This window comes from Wasmannia auropunctata, unplaced genomic scaffold (genome assembly GCF_000956235.1).
Source record: "Wasmannia auropunctata unplaced genomic scaffold, wasmannia.A_1.0 LD336099.1, whole genome shotgun sequence".
Classification (NCBI taxonomy): Eukaryota; Metazoa; Arthropoda; class Insecta; order Hymenoptera; family Formicidae; genus Wasmannia; species Wasmannia auropunctata.
Genome location: NW_012026791.1, coordinates 1,259,578 through 1,280,001, shown reverse-complemented (window position 1 = coordinate 1,280,001; position 20,424 = coordinate 1,259,578). Strand labels below are relative to the sequence as shown.

The 20,424-nt window shown below is 41.3% G+C and overlaps 3 protein-coding genes across 6 annotated transcripts in view; all 3 read right to left on the bottom strand.

The window, feature by feature from the left end:
• Window positions 1-5,576: 5,576 nt before the first annotated feature.
• LOC105462436 lies at window positions 5,577-7,517 on the bottom strand. Its single transcript, XM_011709027.1, has 7 exons — window positions 7,396-7,517; window positions 7,191-7,302; window positions 6,688-6,749; window positions 6,479-6,595; window positions 6,046-6,189; window positions 5,850-5,936; window positions 5,577-5,788 (listed from the first exon to the last, which is right to left on the bottom strand). Exons 1-7 carry the CDS (start codon window positions 7,515-7,517, stop codon window positions 5,632-5,634), a joined length of 801 nt encoding a protein of 266 aa, XP_011707329.1. The 3' UTR covers window positions 5,577-5,631.
• Window positions 7,518-7,710: 193 nt separating this feature from the next.
• On the bottom strand, window positions 7,711-12,244 carry LOC105462473. Its single transcript, XM_011709096.1, has 8 exons — window positions 11,852-12,244; window positions 10,773-10,959; window positions 10,206-10,366; window positions 10,003-10,077; window positions 9,344-9,925; window positions 8,752-9,175; window positions 8,355-8,484; window positions 7,711-7,864 (listed from the first exon to the last, which is right to left on the bottom strand). The coding sequence occupies exons 1-8, from the start codon at window positions 11,882-11,884 to the stop codon at window positions 7,711-7,713; spliced, it is 1,746 nt and encodes a 581-aa protein (XP_011707398.1). The 5' UTR covers window positions 11,885-12,244.
• A 4,233-nt stretch (window positions 12,245-16,477) lies between these two features.
• The window catches only part of LOC105462434, a 45,898-nt gene continuing 41,951 nt past the window's right edge, over window positions 16,478-20,424 (bottom strand). For all 4 annotated transcript variants that reach the window (XM_011709023.1, XM_011709022.1, XM_011709024.1 and 1 more), the window contains 3 exons: window positions 20,099-20,416; window positions 19,104-19,428; window positions 16,478-17,753 (listed from right to left, as the gene is read on the bottom strand). In XM_011709023.1, coding sequence (XP_011707325.1) covers window positions 17,343-17,753; window positions 19,104-19,428; window positions 20,099-20,416 — 1,054 coding nt within the window. In that variant the 3' untranslated portion in view covers window positions 16,478-17,342. The remainder of the gene's footprint in view (window positions 17,754-19,103; window positions 19,429-20,098; window positions 20,417-20,424) is intronic.

Sequence of the window (20,424 nt, the reverse complement as noted above, 5' to 3'; positions counted from 1 at the left end):
GTATTTATACTGTATACAATGTATACAGGGTGGTCGAAAGTGATAATCCATCCTTTTAACACGGTTAATTTTGATTCTGTTTAATATACACGATGATATCCAAAGAGAATCGCGTTTAATGCTAAATCTATACGATGAGAATTGGCATCTGCATCTTTTGTTCTCGTTTGCAATGCACGTATTATTAATTACGTAAATGTTACGTTTCTTTGTGTTCTCGGGGGAAATTATTCGGCGATAAATTTGTCGCGCTTCTGTTCAACGGTGAATCCATTCAATGTTTTGATCCAGCAATAGCCGGAGTTGCGAGTTATCACACGGACTGCGCACTACGTTCATTCGTGTATTCTATCGAGTTATGTCTCGGTATATCGATCGAGCCGGCAGCGCCAATGGTACCGTGGTATCTCTTTGTCCCATTGAACCGTGGTAACTTCGGCGTGTTCCCGCGTAGAAATCGGACAGGAATCCACCGCTGGTAGTTGTCGGCGCGGCTGGACGCATTGAAAAATGCAAAAACCTCGCCAAACTTGCCACGTATCAACGTTCATCTGGGTTAACCGGGAATTTTCCGCGAGTTTTCTACTCATCGTACCCGATAGAACTGACTCAGTCCCTTTAAAGGGCTTAAGCTTCCGTTTCCGACGAAGCAAACGTATATCGAAAAGTTTCATAAAAATTGCAGTCTCGATAGTTTCAGATCGTGATTTATTCTTTAGAGTCGCACAAAGTTTCAAATCTTTGAAACTTTAAATCCTTGATGTGTCATAAATCGTACTGTTTAAATTTCTATTATTTAACACAACTGAGTTTGTTATTAACTATCATTATTATGTAAAATTTAATTAAGTTATACCTTAGGATTACATTAAATTATAATTGTTATGATTATAAAATAATTTAGAATAATGAGAAATAAATATTTTTTAAACAGCAATTGTAAATGGCAGTGATATTGTCACAAAGGAAAAACGAAATTAGAGCAAAAGTGGAATTTTTAGTCATAAAAACAAATCCTATTTGGCTAACTTTTAATAAAATAAATTAAATAGCAATAGATATCTCAGATTGAATTTGAATAACTATTACGGTAAGATCCACTTTAAATTCGTGTCAGAATTTAGAATGGAATTCTAGATATCTCATTTAATGAATAATAAAATATTCGATAAAATATAATCGAGTAAAAGACATGTTGAAAAAATTGGAATATATATATCTGCATAATATAGTATATATATATATATGTCGAAATAACACGACATAATTATAAATAAAAGTCTCTCCTGAAATATGACGTGAATTATAAGTCACATATAAAGCGAGCTTTAAGCTGTCGAAAAGTTTTTGGATCAAACGGAGCTATTCTTCTTCTTCGATGACATTAACGAATTTAGAAGCGAAATGTGATAATTTTTTTGTCGAAATTAGTTTGAAATATTAGATATGTACTGTGGTGTAAATATGTTTTGTAATATTTCATAGCATGTCAACGGATTACGGTGAGATATATTATTCTATTTTCTTCTTCCACGTCCTTTTTTAAGATTTTATGTATAAAATTCTTCTATTGATATAAAATGTTTTTAAACAAATATTATGTGAACAACAAATTATTCACCTTAATTCCCAAACAGCAAAAATATTTGAAATATATCATAGCGAAATCCTAAAGATATTACGTATCCCGAATATGTATCTCCAGGATATCCCTACAATATATTTTAGACACTTTTGCTATGTGAGTTGCTTTGCCGTTTTAATGTCTGCTAAGATCATATTCCACATCATTTATTTAATAAAAAGCTTGTTAATAACTATTAATTCTTAATTTTTATTGTCAACGTATTGATATTTTATACTAATCTTTTATCCATCTATATTAACTGACAGTAACAGTGCTAAATTAATTGTCTTGTCATCGCAAAGGTCTGATTAGACGCCGTCTCATTCTCTCCCTTTTTCTTCCTCCCTCTCTCTCTCTCTCTTTCTCTCTTGTATCCGCGAGTGATAAAATTAGCATGAACTCACGTACGCTTACGTACCTGCAGTTAAAGATTAACGGGCCATGAATGAATACGAGAAATGGAGCGTGAATGGGACGTTTGAAACGCGACGCTTCTGGTTGCGTTTTCGCGGAGCACCGTTGTCTGGACCGGCGCGGCGGCGCCATGGAAAACGTATATCGTATAATGAGACGATAACGATTATACACTACGACGCGAAACGAGTGGCGGAACCTTCCGGGTGTGTTCTATCTGTTAAGGCGCGACGTTTCTCATTATCGCGAGCTTTAATGCACTCTCCACGTCCAGTCGCGCGAGGCCGATAAATAATAGAGCAAATGCTCAAGCACTTAACGATCGTCGAAACGAGTGGAAACGTTGTGTTACCGCTATATCTTTCCGCGCACTTTGTAGCACTTACGCGAAAAATTATGCAAATTTGTATGCAGATATTTTAGATCTCGTATTATATAATTATCGAAAAGAGAAGAAAGAAATATTAAATGAGAAACGTGAAGCGAGGATAATTTTTTTATCACCCAAATTAATTCGCGAGGGAACCTTCGGAACATGCAACGTATAACATGCAAAAATCGTTGATTATCGCCTGTCTTGACGCGAGATCCAATTTTCGCGTCACGCGAGACGGCTATTACGCGCGAAATGACCCCTCTCAATTAATTCCATAGATGAAGTTGTATCTCGCGCGCGTGCACGAGCCCCCGGAATCGGGGGCGCCTGAGTGCAAATAGTAATGCACGACCGCACTCCCGAAATGGCACCAACATCGACGTCGATCGACTATACGCGTTACACGGGGCATGATTCACTTACAGCACCTCGGCGAACTACACTTAACGCGCATCATCGTCTATGATCCCTTTAATGCGGGGGAGGGGAGGAGGGTGGGAGGGAGGGTGCCCCGCGGGTGAGTAACGACGTGGATAAGCTGGCGGGTAGTCTATAGATGAGCTGCGGGGGAGCAGGACGAGAGACGCCGGGGGGTTGTCTCTCTCTCTCTGTGCTTTAATAAGACGCGCACCACCCACGTCGAACGGTGCCGAAACTTTGGATCGACTTTGATTAGAGCATCCTGCTAATGACAGGGGATCGAGCGGCGTTTAATCTAATATTCGTAACTGTCCGGGCCAGCTCGGTCGGGAACGGGAATATCACCTCCCCGCGCACCTCCCTCCTCTCCGGGGGCGTTCGCCAAATCTATTCGCGATCGCGTCCCGCGCTGATCCTTCGATGCCCTTTCACCTCATCTCCCGTCGACAGACAGGATATTAGAAACGTTCCGACGCGTTTCCATCCCCGCGCTAGCTGTCGCTTAGCGATACGGAGGGGTGAAGGCTCGTTTCTTCCGAAACACACGTTGACGCGTTCAGGTTCGCATTACGCCACCGATTATCTTACATAACTCTTGTAACATCTTATACCTGAACGTACGTCAAACATAAAATTTGTAATGTTACTCCCGTCTTCCAATCATTAACGATAGCCGTAATTTAGGATCAGCCGAGATTTACTTAACAGCGTACGCAAAATCGTCACATGAATCGGCAAGGAATTGCCACAATTGTAAATCGAGAGCTTGTAAACGTGTCGCAAACGTGTCACTTTAGCGTAGACTATAAGGCGGATGTACGCACTTATACCGTGGGAATTCGAATCGATCGTGACGAGAGCCTAGAGAGTTCTCTCCCAGGAAACTCAAGCTCACCTGCTGCAAGCTCGTTTCGCGAAAGTAGCTCGTGAACGGATCGTGTGAACTAGCAACGTATCCACTGAACTGTAACAGTTATCCAAAATGCACGTACGGTGAAGATCACCCGACGATTAAATTTTAGGTTTATTATCCTCATCGCGGTACGAGCCGCGATTACGAACTATGGGCGTATAGGTATTAATCGAAAATGCAAATTCCTTGAAAGCTTTGCAATCCAAAGTAAAAATCGTTACCACATGAATTGACTTATAAAATGAATAATTTCGCCTCTCGATATAGTAATAGATTGAATAAAATTAAACATTTTAATATATTTTGGAACGTACATATTACGTACAATATATACATACGTATTTTGAAAAGTAATCCATTATTTTATGATCTTTAATTATTAATGATTATTTTAAATAATAATTAATATTTTTTTAAACAGATGTGCGAAATTGAATTCTGCGATAACTTTAATAATATTTTCGTCGGAATTGTGGTGAAAATTTTATTATTATGAATTAAATATCGTAAATTTTCAAATATCCGTAATCTACGCAGGTTTTACAAAATAATAAAAGATTTACTTTCCGGTGATTCCTCTGAGGGAAGAAAGCCAAATATATGATAATACCGCAGAGACACTTCTATCACCATAGCACTAATAACGAAAAATATCGAGAGCTACACCGCCATCGAAATAAAATTTTATGGGCGGTTTTATCGAGGCGTTATTGACTTGGGTATAAGAATACGGACGAGCATGATTTTACGATACGAGTTCTCCCTATTAGCTGCTTTATTTCACTTCGTCCAAGTCGTCTCCGGCGGACGCATTTTATGTACGCAAACTGTAAATCTTTATCGATACACAAAGATCGACAATCAAGTCTCAGGGGCATAAAACACGTGTATAACATGTGCTATATAAAAGTTTCTTCCAAATTATGCATTCACCCTCATTCGAGGCTGTGTTGCATTTTCGGATTTTACGAGAAAGCGTTAATTTAAAATGATTTTATTTGAAATTTATTGAGAATTTTTCCATAGATATAAAAGTATTACTTTTTTGTATAAAATTCTATACAGTAAACTTTATAATTTCCAAAATTATGCTGAAAACATGCGCTCTTGCAATGAAAAAAAAATGTAGCGTATGTGGCTCTTCGATTTAAAAACCAACGATAAGAGTAAAAGGATATTTCTTCGTAACGATAGCACGTATAGCGTCCATTCCCAACATTATTTCGAATTGCGGCGAATATTTTTAAATGCCCCTCCGGCCGCAGACACCTGCAATCAAAGGGGGAGGGAGGGGAGAAACAGGATCAAAGGACTCGTACTGAATTTCAGAACGACCGAGTGAGCACCCTCGGGCCGCGTAATCCGTCGGGTCCTTTACACATTGGCCGCCAGGAAGTCATTTCCCGCGCGAGCGTCACCTTAATTGGTGAAAGCTTTGAGAGAAAGACAGATAGAGAGAGAGAGAGAGAGAGAGAGAGAGAGAGAGAGAGAGAGAGAGAGAGAGAAAGAGTGAAAGGGGAGAAAAAGCGCATCGAGCAGCAAATGAGGAACCGAAGAGACTGCGGCGGCGTTGGGTGAGGAGCGAATTCTAAAAAGAATCGTAGACCTCGGTGATAAATTCATCCGCTGTACCAGTCTGCTTCGTGCTTGTCTTCCACGGAAACGCGTATTCGCCGGTAATTACATGAAATTTTGTTCCCTTTGATCGCGGCCGAGATATTGCACCCCTCTGCAGGAGAGAACCGCGCTGAAGACTCCCTCGTCGCCCGCCGTCGTATTTGAGATAAAGTAAAACAGCGTGGAGATGCGTTAATTGCGAAGTTTAAGATATTCAAAACAAATTTTTAGATATTTTTTTTAAGTTTTGCATTAATTAATTAATTAGAGGCGCGGCTGATCGCGGGAAAAAGGTTTGTACTTGGCGATCATAGCTTTACGTTCCTTCGCGTATCTCTTCACTTTTCGATATTCCTTAGCTAAATCGTACAGACTGTTTTCGGATTCCAATCTCTTGGATAAATTCTCTTGGAATCTGCATCTGGAGGTAAAATAATTGTTGCGTCTCACGATTCAGTTTGGAAACTACATTATTTTCTTACCTCAGCATATCGCTTATCCATTCATGCGATTCCACCGTGTAAGATGCTACTTCTTTATTAAAATTCAGAATTGTACCTAATTCTATCCTGCGAACAAATAAAATGAAGATAATTAACGAGAGATCAAAATCAACTTATACGTGCACAAGATGATAAAACTTCTTGAAACTATATGTCAATTAAGATAATCGCGAACCTGACGCTCTTCTTTCTAGCGGAAAATCGTAAACTGATGTTCCTTCGATCGATGATTCGCAAGCCAAGGAATTTATTTAGTTTCATACAAATTATTTTTATGTGATAGATGTCTTCCTTAGGAAAATCTTGATCAACATTCGATCTAAAGACATTAATTATGTATTAATTACAATTATCCTTAAAACGACGTATATAATTTATAATTTTTATATTTGGTTCTCTGAAGCGTTAATTTTCAACACACAAAATAATATATAATTCATATATAAAACATTATTTTAAGTAGGACATTATTCCTGAATGAGAGAGAGAGAGAGATATGCTTAACGAAATATACGATTGCTGTAATTTATTTCCAAGACGGTAGGATGTGTGCGTAATTAGAATGCTTTGTTTGGATAGAATTCGCTCTACTTTTTTGCTTGACATACTTGCTCCCGACCTCTTCTTGTCGTTCCACGACAACAGGTTTCTGCACCTCGGCGACCTTCTTTTCCTTATTTCTCAGGCTGGACTGAGGTGATACCGGTGTCTTAACATTTCCGGAACTGCGAAGCCAATCAAACGTAATCGGAACGTGATGCGTGTGAACATCGTTGCTCTATATACGTACACTCTTTAAGTCTCTTTGAAATCTCACCTTTCCATCGATCTACCAGTCGGAAGGAAAAATTCCATTTGCGGCCAATCGGTTGAATTTTCCTACGGTTTGAAAAATCACGAATTTACATTACTTCATGCAATTTATCGGTAAACAATAACAGGTATCATTTAAAATACTAAAATTTGCATAAATACATCTCCATTGTCTGCGCTCTTTCTGCGCTTATTCTCTTTATAAACAATTTGTTTAACCGTCAAAGTAAATTTATCCTATTTATAATAAAGTTTATTTTATTTAAAATAAAGTTATTCTATTTATATAAGCTTTACAGCTTTAAGAGTTGTTTTTACATATTTCCAATTCGTAATCCGTAATCCGTTGGAGAAGTTAAAGTAGATGAAAGGTTTTGGCTCCATTCGCTCATTCATGATTGATCGAAAATCTATATTAAAGGAAGTGTGGGGAAAAAACTCTGATAAACATCGTTCGCGCGCGCACACGCACACACACATACACACACGCACGCACAGTGCACACACCGTGTACACGGTCTCGAGCATCGACTCCCTCGGATTCGCGTTCCAGGCCCAAACGAAAGGCAGACCGGCTGGATTGTCCGTAAAAATTCCTCCGATCTGGTTGTAGGACAGCCTGCAGAAGTAATTGGAGTTCTGAATTGGCGAGCGAGAGAGCTACCTCGACAGTAATTAAACATTCTTTGTAAATTCTTTTTCCGGGACGTACCTCGCAGCGCCGTCCACGTCGAAAACAACGCCGTGTCCCATGGTGTCGAATATCGCCAAGATCTGCGACTCCCTCTCGATCGCCAATGCGTCTTTGCCTCCTGGCGTGAACACAGTATACATATCGTCTTGAAATTGATAGCAGCGATTTTTTTAAGCCCGTCCAAAAGCCGGTCTCTTTCAGACCGATCGGTATTTACGAGCGCGATCGTCGCGAATCGAATGACAGTAAGATTGCATGAAATTTGTGAAAATATTCGATAAGTAAAAAAAAGAACTGAATATACTCTATATAAATCGCGTTATGTAAACTAAGTCAATTACATTTCCGATTTTCCGGTCTGTAGACCCTGACGGCCAATACGCCGTTGGGATAAAACAACTCGCCAGAACCATCGGGATGGAATCTCGAAAACGGCGTTAATCCGTCGTCGTAATATTCCGTGCCTCTGCGCCGGTATTTTTTGAACCTAACGTTCAAACAAATTACTACTACATCGTTTACCGATTAATTACACAATATCGCATATAGCTCTTGTTATACAGTAAATTAAAATGCATGCTTTGTTTGTGATGCCGTCCCATTAACCTCGTCCGTCGGCCTAATTGTTTACTCGTTAGTAACTAATCATGTGCAAAGTTGGCTATAACATAATTTATTCAGCCCGCTGTTTAGCTTGCTACTTAGTCCGCTTACTTCTAAACTGCTTTAATTGAGCACGCGATCTATTAATTTACCTCAACGATAATCGCTAAAGTAAAATAATCTGTCTTTAATAGATTTAATTGTTTATTAAGATAATGTCTCTACGCTCTTCTGTGCCATCCTGTAACGTCGATAAGCATAAACTTCGGTGATCCCGCAGTGAGCAAATTACAGGCTTTATAACTGCGTTTGAGGCACGCCATTCGTACGTTTTATACTCGTCATTTTTATTTTCGCGTCTGGATATCACCTACCAATCGGGCTTCGCCGGTCTGGCTTCATATCGCACGATCTTCCTCATGATTTTGGTAACCGGCAATCGGGTCCAGCCGAGCTCCACAAAGTGCACGTTCGATAATTGGTACTCGATCGGATTTGAAGGGTCTATGCGAAACAGGAATTTTCCTATAATCGAAGTAACGAGACACGATCGCGTTGCATTGCTCCGCGCAATGCACGTAATGATAACACGATTCGCAATAGCACGAGAGACGAGTGCTCTGTGGAAGCGATCTCAATTAACTCTAAGCGGAGCGTTTGCGTATACCAAATGTATCGAATCTAAAACCTTGTTCTTATCTCTCCGTGAGATAATACACCCTTTTTTTTCGTTATCAGTGTTGTATTTTACACGAGTGTACACACACTTACTAGCTGCCCATTTTCTCGCCTCCTCGCTTCCTCCGTCGGTTGACGACGCATCTTTGCGCTTTCTGTTGCTCGCAGGAAGCCCTCCCTCTTCATTAAGGGTAGACCGTCCCTTTTTCGCGTCACCAGCCGAATCCAACGTTCTCTTACTTCCTGGCCCTTTATTCTTACTTAGAAGCGGCGTATCTGCTCCCTCATCCTTATCCTTCTCTTCTTTCTTCCAATCTCCACGAGCAACTGGGTTTTCCTCGTTTTCGTGTCGATCGCGTCGACCATGCTCATCCCGCGCGAGCCCTTTGGCCGGCTTCCTCGATATCTCCATCGTGCCGCTCTTCTCCACGACTCGATCCAATCGGTCGATCTTCTCCGCGCCGCTATCGGACAATCGCGTCTCGCGTTCTTCCCCGCGGCGTTGTTGATAAGGATTCTTCCCGGGATTTCTACGCCCGTCGCCGCCGCTTTTCTCTTCCTCCTCCTCCTCCTCCTCCTCCTCCTTCTCCTCCTCCTCCTCCTCCTCCTCCTCCTCCTCCTCCTCCTCCTCCTCCTCTGTCATCGCGTTCTCCGTATCTCTGCTTCCTCCTCTTTTTTTAGCCACGATCTGCGATCTGTTCGTTTCTTCTTGCACATCACGTTGAGCCGAGCGGCGGCGATCTTGCCGGTTCTTATCTTCGACCTCGCCGAGTTCGCGCTGATGCGGATTATTGTCACGTTTCCCGCGTATTCTTTCTGCCACCGTGTCGGTATTTCTTGTACCGCCGTCCCTACGTGCTCCACCTGCCGACGTTTCGGTTTTTCCGCGCCCAAGTGAACGACTACTTCCGTTCGCTTCCGATAGATCTTCGTCGACGGTTCCGTCACGGCGATTAGTTTCGATGCCCGATCCGATCGACCGCCCGATTCTTTTCGAGTCGGCTTCTCTTGAAGCGTCTGGAACGTTGCGTTGACGCTTGCCGTACGCTTTCGAAGTGCTCGGGTTTGTCTTCATCCAGCTGCCAATGTGATTCTTGCGATTCTCGAATATCGTGCTTGTGTCATCCCGATTGTCGGCAATTAATCGTAGCTCTGTATCGTTGTTGTGGATTCCTGCAGGGTCCCTGTTTTGCGGAGTACTCCTACTGGAAAAATTAACTTCGCATCCGGCGTCAGTGGAAACGGCAGAGTCCAATTTGGACGTAACCTGCGAGAAGATGGCAAGTAAATCAAAATCGCGAGTAAATTTGTTGATAAAATATATAGTTCAGTCGAAGGAATTACATATGGCGCGTGCAATGAAAGCCATTCCTTTGACGGTCGATCAAGATATTCGGCTTCAGCGCAACAATATTTTTTCTGAAATAATTAAATTGTATACGGAAGTGAAAATCGCTCCTGCTTTTTTGAGGAGGATACGCAAAGCTATTAAATCTTTTTGCGTTTATTTCGTTAAGGTATTTATGTTAATAACTCGTATTTTATACCGCGTATCGCCGAGTCTCGTCGTTGATATTGCTGTCGCAGAATTTGCAGATTTTTAAATGGGATTCGTGGGATCGTGTTTCCCATGGTCTTTCTCCCCATTCGCGAATAAAATTACTCACGAGATTTAGGAGAGTCTTTGTCTGAATATGCGCCGGCGGTTCTGCAATATTACAAGATACTTTATGCAATGCGAAAAGCATCGTGCGAAAAATGCTATCTCTCGTGAATTAGCGGGTGCGGCAATAAAAATAACTAAAGAGATAGCTGCTTGCGTAAATCGCAGCGCTTATATATAATTTATGAGGTAGCGAAATAATTCTATCCCAACGTGATATTGCATTTGCAAGATTTACTCAGCGTATAAAATTGGTACTTGCTTAATTATTTAAATCTGAAACAATTTGCGATAAGCAGACATTTACGTTTGTGTTTATGGTCCATCGCAAATCATTTTTATGTGAGTAAATGCTAATTTATAACGAAAATTAATCTCTTCAGGTACAAAATTAAGAACAATTGTGTACTTTTAAAACTTCGCGGTATTTCGTTTTTTGTTTGAATAGTACTTTTAAGCACTTGGTCGCAGCACATCATGTTCTCTATTTCTTCGTTTATTAACACGAATAACGTCTGAAATTTCTTGGACGTTTGGGTGTGTGGTAAGCCAGTTAGTGCAAATAAAACTGATTCAACCTGGGCTGAATAATTTTTTGCCGACAATAATTTTGTAAGATACTTCGTTAAGGTCTCAACCTGGAAAATTTTTAACAGTTGCACATTATAAATAGATATAGATGTTCCTGTTTTTATTTATTTCTTTATTTAATTAACATTTTGTTTGTCATATTTATTCGGATTATGTCCTCTGACTGTGAAATATTCGTCGATTTACGACAGCATACATTATGAAAAACATTTGTGAATAAACCTGATCGTTTAATTCTCCATTTGAATCGGTTTTTATGAATACCTGTCATGTTCAATGAATATCTGACGCCGTCATTTCTCATTCTACCATATCTATCGTTATTTTATTATTTGTAAATTTTAATACTTGCAACGATATCTTTTTGCAGTGAATAAAATTATATTGAGTATGATTAAATCTGGAATAAGGCAATGAGTAAAAATTAATTTGAAAGTTATTATTTATCATATTATTTAGTCTCAAAAATCCAAGACCAGCATTATCGGCAATTAAGTTTTATTTGTTTAATATTTGATACTTTTCATGTTATTCACAAGTATTTTTCACAAGTGCTCCCTTCTGATGTTTTATTTAAACGTACAAGTTATTAAATTACGTGTTTTAATATCATATAAGCGATCAGTTTAAACATTCTGTTAGATAACAGATTGCATCGCTTGTGAACAATTTTGATATTTGCACAATAACAATTATTTCATGTTTAAGTATACTTTAAATACGAGAATTGATTGCAGTCATTGCATAATTGGGAAATGTTTTATCCACCATACATCACATGCGCAAGTGGATATGTGATAGAGCGATAGTAATTTAATTATCTTGTATTTCGCCTTTAAAAAGTCAAAATGACTTTATGACTTTTACATATTATATTATATATACTTTTTAAATAATATATGTGCTATGTTAAAAGAAAATTATTAAAGTAATAATTACTTCGTTATTGTGCAAAGGAATCCCTAATGTCATCGTATTTTTCCCAACTTCTATTGAAGGTGTTGACGTTCAGCAAGTCTCGTTACAATAGATCGTCTCTCACGTTAGTTTTGAATTTTATATGAGGTCAGCTAGAATTTCACCGCAACGCGTGGGTGATTACGGGCTTCATGGCGAATCTTTCTGGCGAATCAGTCTGCCGTTATACCATTTGTTTCGCCGATACCAATCTTGGTCGTAAATCGTCGGCTCCTCGTGACACTTTTTATCGATAAAGCAAGCCTCCGCGGACAGGCGACAACTGACATTCGTTACACGAAGTGAGATAACCGCGTTTGTTTCAATTTTCGCGATAACCCGCAGCCACCTTTAATGTTTACAGTGCCATTTGCAACGCCAATAAAGTATACAGGCTGTTTTAAATTAGATTAAAAAAAAAAAGCTAATGGCATGACAGTTTAGAAACCTGCTTCTTCGAACAAGCAAGAATAATATTGACGCACTTACGTAAGCGTCTTTCGTTTTATTTGTATTATTGAAGCTATACAGGAAATAGAACATACGTGTATATTTTATATGTGCATATAAAGTACTGATTAGCGCAAGTGGAAAGTCCTTTTTATCAATCACCCTGATTGCCGGGAAGAATAAGAGAATAGGGTGCTAGCGTTCGCGTTGGTGTGCCTGAAACTTTTTTATGACGCCAGATATAATTTATTGGCCACTCCAAACAAGTCCCCGCACTTTTATATGCGAGCGCGCTCCTACGAAACTGCAATATTCATTTGAATACGACCGAAAAAGGGAAGGGAAAACGGCGAGAGAAATAGCATTGCTGAAATCAACATATCCTACGCGCTTTCGTGTACAGTTTCGTGCGCGTAAAATAAAAGTTTATATGGAAGCTATATGTGCGTGCGTGCGATTGCTTACGAGGAAGAGAACGTAATAAAAACTTCATCTGTACACCTATTGTAAAAAAAATTGCGGTGTGATAAAAATTACTAAAATATCTTAGAGCGGAAGCGTAACAGCGAATGAAGATTAAAGATTAAAGCGAATTTTCAATTACGAATTAATTTTCCAGGGTATGACGAAGCTGTTGAGAAAAGTATGTATGTGTCCGTTTTTCTGCTAAATTAAATAATTAGATAATATGCAAATATTCTTCCGTCGTGCATCTACTTGCCGTAAAAGTAATTATGCAAAGTAAATGTAATTAACGACGTGTATATAGTGCGGCTTACGTATTTTCCCCGAGTCACGAGAACGCGTTAACGCATGAAAAATAACACTCGTTTGCGATATATAACGCGATCGGTGCACTCGACCGCCGATTATCCTGATATTTATGAGCCTTCGTACGAAATCGAATTTCCACATTTTGAACGACATAAATTTCCGGAATACGAAATCGCGCTACCGTACAGTACGTGTAAGAATAATCATATACTTCAAACGATCTCCGCGCGCATGGCGTTGTTACAGAACGGGAAAGGTTCACGTAGAATTTTTACGAGCCCCCGGAACCATCTCGATGGTCTTCCGTCCCACGGGGGTCGTACATGTGCCGGCGCATATATATACTCTAGATTAATATAATATCGCGAGGCGCAATGTTAATATCGTCACGTGAGTGCAGCAGCAGCAGCAGCAGTAGCGACGGCGGCGGCGGCGGCGGTATGCGTCATATGAGGAGGGCCTCCTTGTCCTTTGCAATAACCGTGAGAGCTAGGTAACGAAGCGTGCTTATTCTAACACGCGGTATGCGTGGAGTAGCGTTCTCTGCAATAGTAGAGAAATTTAAATACCGCGTTTCCCCCCTCCGGCAACTTTAAGGGCGTCTGTGCCGCGCATTCGAGGAAAGAGTCTGAATTTCGACGGATATATCATGGCACACGTGCGTGCGAGAACGCTTGGAGAATTCGTGGATGGCCATCAGCAGCCGTGAATGGCATCTGAGTTGGCAAATTCGCGATAAATACACTCGAATACACTGAAAGCACTCGAGTCATTTTCATGCAATCTTGACGTCCTCAGGAAAATCCTGGACGTTAAATAAATTCCAGAAACTCTAGATTTTTAATCCCATACAGTTATTTTTTAAATGAATTTCTCGACATTTTGAATTGCTGTAAATTAATTATTAATAAAAATACAATGAGCAAACTTGACAATAATTTAGTTAAAATTATATGGGGAAAATGCTATGCGTTTGTATTAATAATGCTCCGCCGAATACATCCGCATGTACAGCGAATGAACGGGCTGGCAGTTTTATATACGGATTGAACGGGCGGTCACATAAAAATTACAGGCTTGGTGGACTCCAGCCGAATTCATGCTCGCAAATATTACGGAATAACGGATGAGAGTTAAATATCTGTTCGAGCGTTTTATTCATTTTTAGATTCAGATTTTAGATTTAAATCATGAATTTGCTTCATCAACTACCGCTCAATCGCGTCTTTCGAAATTATCGATTGAAAAGTGCAAAAAATATCTCGCTTTTCGTAGAATGTAGAACGCGTATTAAATTTACATTTTAATTATAATTATTTTAAGGTCGACCTAGTAATTTTTGTAACATTCTTATCTAGCTCTGTATGACGCGATTGCCCGTTATAGTGTTGTCGACACGGTACTTAAATAATTCAAAGTGTACCCTAACGTGCGGGGTGGATGGGTAATCGATAAGAGTTACGTAAATACATCGTTGGATTGGGTAAGTTTACGTTAGCCCTTGCGTTGCAACGGTTGCGTGCAGTTCTCTCTAATTGCGTACGAATCTGATTTTCATCAAATATCGACACTGATGGGTTTGCGCGATTGATGGGTATATACAGAATTAATGAGCGTGAATTGCGCTATCGAGCGACGCATATTACATATTCGAGTAGAGAAATTATCGAGGGGGGGGGGGCGAGGGAGGGTAACACGATTAACTTTACGTTTTCGAATGATGAGGTTTAGCTAGAAAAATTATTTGATATTTTCCGACGACATAAGCGCAATCGTGAATAAACGCCGTGCTCTACTAAAATTATATATTTATCTACTAAAATTATCTACTAAAATTACAGCATTTTAATCCTGAAGTATAATAATTTTTGGATTTTAGAATGAATTTTTATAATTTAGATCGAAAGAGCTGCAAGTACGTTTGATTTCATGAGAAATAAAATAATAGAAAATTAAGAAAAATAACAATGAAATATGATAAGAAGTCAATTATAAACCTGCACGAGAGTTAATATCCGCGATTAACTGTAGACTTTAACGAGGAAGATTACGTATTTTTTTCGTAACAATGTCGCACTGGCGCGAGCGAGGGCGATTCACTTAAAATTCTTGCACGAACATTAAGTCTTATTACATTACTCTCGGAGAAAGAGAGAGAGAGAGAGAGAGAGAGAGAGAGAGAGAGAGGGAGTCCAGGTTGTGGTCCGTGTATATTTTTTTTCTCTTCTTTTTTTTCATGTTTTTTCTTATCCATCTCGACTCAATTAGCGCGGCTCTTCTTTTCAAAGTCCGCGGAAATTACAAAGCGCCTCACCGTCGCTTTATCACCCATTCGCAATTATTTCTCACGAGGGAACTGGCACGGCCGGCTCTCGTCACGATGCCTAAGGGACATAATTCCCCGGGGCGCTCGCCCGAAGTTCGCGGTCGACGAAAAATAATATAAAGTACTCTAGAATTAATTAATTATTTTTATCCACGTCGTTTTAATCCGCGCATAAGGAAAAGATGTGCAGATGATCAAGAAAAAGGGAGATACGCAGATTTATATAAATAAAAATGATCATGTAATTAAAATAATTCTCAAACAATTAATTGTAACGAATGTTGTTGTTTGTGGATACATTTTTCGCGCTGGTATAATAATGTATACAACACATTTCGCGCATTGTATGTGTGATCTCATACGTTTCACATATTTGTGTATGTATCGGTATGTATGAACGTATTTCTCTGTTCGTGTATGCATTTATATGTTGTGTGTGTGTGTGTGTTTGTATGTGTGTGTGTGTGTGTGTGTGTGTGTGCTTAAAACACATACGTAAAACATATTCCCAAATTCCGGGAATATTCCTCGATGGATATCTTAAGTACTAAGCGAAGTAAAGTAAAGAAAGGGTAATGTCGTACAATTTTGATCAATAAATTAAGTTAGATCGATCAGGATGTAGTTAGAAGAAGGATAGAGAGGGAGAGACAATAAATAGAGTCTTCTCGTTGTATCTTAAGCGGCTCAGCGAGCGTTCCTCGTTTTCCCGGGGGAGAGGGAAGGGGGCGACGATCCCTCGCCCTAAATTAAACTTTCAGAGGACGAGCGTTTATGTTTCGATGACTCTGCAGCCCAATTTCGGGACAAACATGTTTGTCCGGGAAGCGCTCGGTGAACCGCTTGAGATTTAAGAACGCGAAATAACGGTACCACCGAGGCAACACCGCCGCCGACGTCGGCGTATGACGTCGAGCGTCGCGACGCGGGTCGCCCGGCTCGCGCGCGCGCGCGCGCGGAAGCCGCCGCAGCAGCAGCACCGCCGCGGCACGCGACGAGCGCGCGATGAGGTACAACGAAGGCGATAAGAAGAAACACTTTCGTTTTTTTTTTTTTTAGAAGTATACGATGCGTGGTATAAATAATAGCGCGTAACACACACACGGTGATCGGAGAGACGCGAGACCTGAAAGCGGGTCCTGAAGGGCCGTCTTGACTATCCGCGCGGCTTATTTACAATGCCCTCCTTAGAGACTACTTCTGGCGATTGCGCGATCGATCTCTCGCTCCCTGATACCGAGCTGCCATCGGGCAAGACCGTCGAGTAATCGTCGAGACGTGGAAATTACGTTGATTGCTACGCGGTGACGCCGCGGTGATCACGAAGCGTCAACGGAGATCGACTCGCGATAAATCATTCGGTATTCATGGTGGCGCGCGCGCGCTCCAACGATCGCGATGATTGGTATAGAAAAACCTGATCCCAACCGCGAAACGATCGGTAGAACACGCGTCAGGTGGCTCCTCTCTTTTCCCGTTTACCTTTCCTCTCCCCTCCGTTCCGCTACTTCCTCGTCAAATCGTGCTTCCGGGGCCTCTTCTATACTTACACGCTCTCTACTCGAAGTTCCCCCTCGTTCAATCGAACTGCACGCCCTCTCAATATCGATTTCGAGTCGTTCCCTCCCGATTCGACGAGCGCGGATTAACGCGACTAGACGCGAAGCTACCGGCTACCTTCGACGGAAGAGGAGAGAGAGAGAGGAGAGAAACGCGGTTGCAACTTTCGACGAGGAGAATCTCCGACGTGTGGTGACGTGTCTTGAGTTTCGGATATGAAAATAGCCGGTCCCGAAGCATTGCCCGTCGTCGTCGTCGAGGTCGACGATCCTCCGAAAGGGGGGGGATCTCTTCCTTCTCTCCTGCGGCGAAGTTTATTATTATTATTTTTTTTTTTTGATTTTGCGCACCGTACACGCCTCTTCAGTTGGCGACTTTCACGAACTCCGGATTCGGCACGCTGCAGTTCTCGGTCGCGTACACCGGATGAACGAAGCTGCTCCCGCCTATCGCGGCGTTCTTGCGGTCCACGGCGCGCACCCTGACGAAGAGGAAGGCCGCGACGAGGGATGCCACCACGACGACCAGCAGCAGCATCACCAGGCCGCCCACGAAACCCGGCAGGCTCATGCAGATCGTCTCCGGGTCGGTGGACGCGCTCGAGTTCTGTATGACCACGGTGGTGTCGTTGCTGGAGTTCGTCGTGCCCAGCGCGAAGTTGACGTCGCCCGGCGCTACCACCTGGATGACCCTCGAGGTGTTCACGTCCGTCATCTCCTGCGCCGCTCGTTTGTACACGTGGGTGGAGAACAGGGTCACCGTGTGATAGATATTCTGAAAATCGAGGGTAACCGTTGTAATATCGGAGAATTCGCGTCGTAGTAGGATACCGAACGGTACCGTAGAACGCGTCATTGATAATGTATTCGCGACGAGCTACATCGCTGGTGAATTGAGAAAGAAAGATGAGCAGCTTACGCTATGACGACTCGGCAAATATCACTTGCCTCGGAAAATAATCGTGTATATTCTTTAAAAGCACCTCTCTCACATCTTATTTTCAAAGTCCTTCGTGTCACTTGGATCATTTACTATATATTTACTATTTGTAGCGATCGTGGCGCAGAGAGTTGTGCGATTCCTTCCTGTGCCGAAAACTCGAGTTTAAATTCGACCAAGAAATGGGATTTTTATTCGATTGCTACCTTTCGTGGAAGGCACTCGGAACCCACTGAGAGTATATTCATATTATATGTATAAGAGTATCATATGAAAATCGCTCTTATTAGAACTCGCTGTGATTTGATTAACTACAGTTTTATTTAATAATGACCGACGATTCAATTTTAGTTTCAGATTGATTTACGCGACGGTTTGTACTGGCAAGTTTGACTTTCGTTTCTGTCAGCTTGCGCAACTTTGTTGATATCACTTTTTTTTGCTTTAAATCTCTCCCTTTTCAAGAATCCTTGATACATACGGCGATTTTTCCGCATTTACATGCGCATGCATTTATGCTCCTTCTTTGTTACATTTATTTACTACTTAATACTTAAGCCGTTTTAGTTATTTCGACTAAATTATTAGTTGTATTAATTTATATGTGTGTAATGAATTTTATCATTCATATGCCGGTCACAAATACCTTTGATATCAATCGCATTATGATACTAATTTTTTTTCTATTCATGCTATTTTACAGCGATCGTGGCGCAGAGTTGTGCGTCTTCTTTTTATCCTGAAGACTTAAATTCAAATCAATTTAAATCTGACCAGAAACATCGGATTTTTATTCGATCGCTCGGAAGGCAATGACAAACCACCGAGAGTATATCGCGGCATTGCTGCGATAGTGTCATATCTCGAAAAATGACAATTTTGAGTTATTTATTGGAAAAGATGGATTTTGACGTGTACTTTTATCTGATGATGAAAAAATCAAAATTGTCAATTTTCGAGATATGACACTATCGCAGCAATGCCGCGATATATCTTGCCATGAAAATGGCTTCTAATTAGGCCATTTAAAACCAACGTTAAAATTGTAGGCCTCGTACATCTGTGTAAATTGTAAATAGCGCACAGAAATACATTGAGGGGTCATCACGATACTCGTGTCGGGTTAACTAAGAAGAAGACTATATGTATAATATATTGGTAGAAAGTAGAGATTGGAACACTTACGCTATCGTCATCTTCGAGGTCATGCGGCTCGTCGTGCCTTCGCCTCCTAGCGCCTCTGAGCTCAGCCGGGAAACCTTCAACCGACCTCGGTCGACCTCCGAGGATGGCTAGGTTACCTCCTTCGAGCTCCTCTGTGCCGGCGGTTCCTTTTCGCTTCACAGTCTGGTACGCCGCCGGATGGCCGGGCAGAGGAGGCGGAGGGAGGTGGATATTATCCTGGGGACTTTGGGGTGAGCTGCTCGCCGTAGCGTCACCCGGCGTCGAGCTGGGCGAAGAGGACGAGGTCTGCGCCTGCGGTGCCGGAACCACGTCCGGATTCGGCTCGCTGCGGCCAAAAATTAATTTATATTTCATGTTTTGCAACAATTCTCTCATATTCCTACACTGTCTCTTATAATGAACATATTCTCCGAGCGTCAGAGAAATTATTCAGAAAATAATCTCAATGAAAAAGACGCGGTCGAAGAGAGTCTTCAAAAGTTACGACACGATGCATTTACATTACGCGCCGTTCATATACTTAATACGCAAATTGAAAAAGTTTCATTCTAGCAGCCATACTTGATGCAAAGCTTGCCAAGAGGATAAATGGGGCGGTTGAAAGATGCAGTTTTCTCAATAAAAGATGAAGTTATAAAGAAATTTTGAAAATATCTTGAATCACATACATCTTTAAATAACGATTCCCTTATACTACTCCCGAACATATTATTCTCTGCCCTCTCGCAGATATTCAGAAGATGTTCAGAAAATATTTTAATGAAAGATGCGTGAAAGTTAGCTATATACAAGAAATTCTGAGAATATCTTGAATTATATATCTTCAAGTAAGACAAAATATCCTCTTCAGAGAAGTATTATAATTTCCCAGCAAGGAAATCTTAATGGAATCCGGCGAATTTCCTTTTGCGCGAGACGGTAAAGATTTTAATGAACGCTTCATAGAAAAGCTTTCTTCAATAATAACACGTTAATGCGCTCGTTTGCTCTCTTACCTGTACGCTCCGGCCGGTCCGCTGGGATGTCGCGGATCGGGATAAGCCGGCGGTACGCCGTATTCGGGCACAGGCGGGGCACCGTACTCCGAAGAAAGACCTTGCGAGACCGGTGCGCCATATTCGTGAGAAATGCCGCCGGCAGGTGCGCCGTACTCGAGACCAGGATGTCCACACTTGGGCTCGGGGCAATTGTACCGGCAGACTTGAATCACGCACTGGAAGTGGACGTTCATGCTGTCGGGGAATTTGAAGGCCTGGAAGTAGGCGAAGCTAACGACGGACGCGCTCGGGCCGAAGTTCTTAATCTTCTGGAACCTGCAACG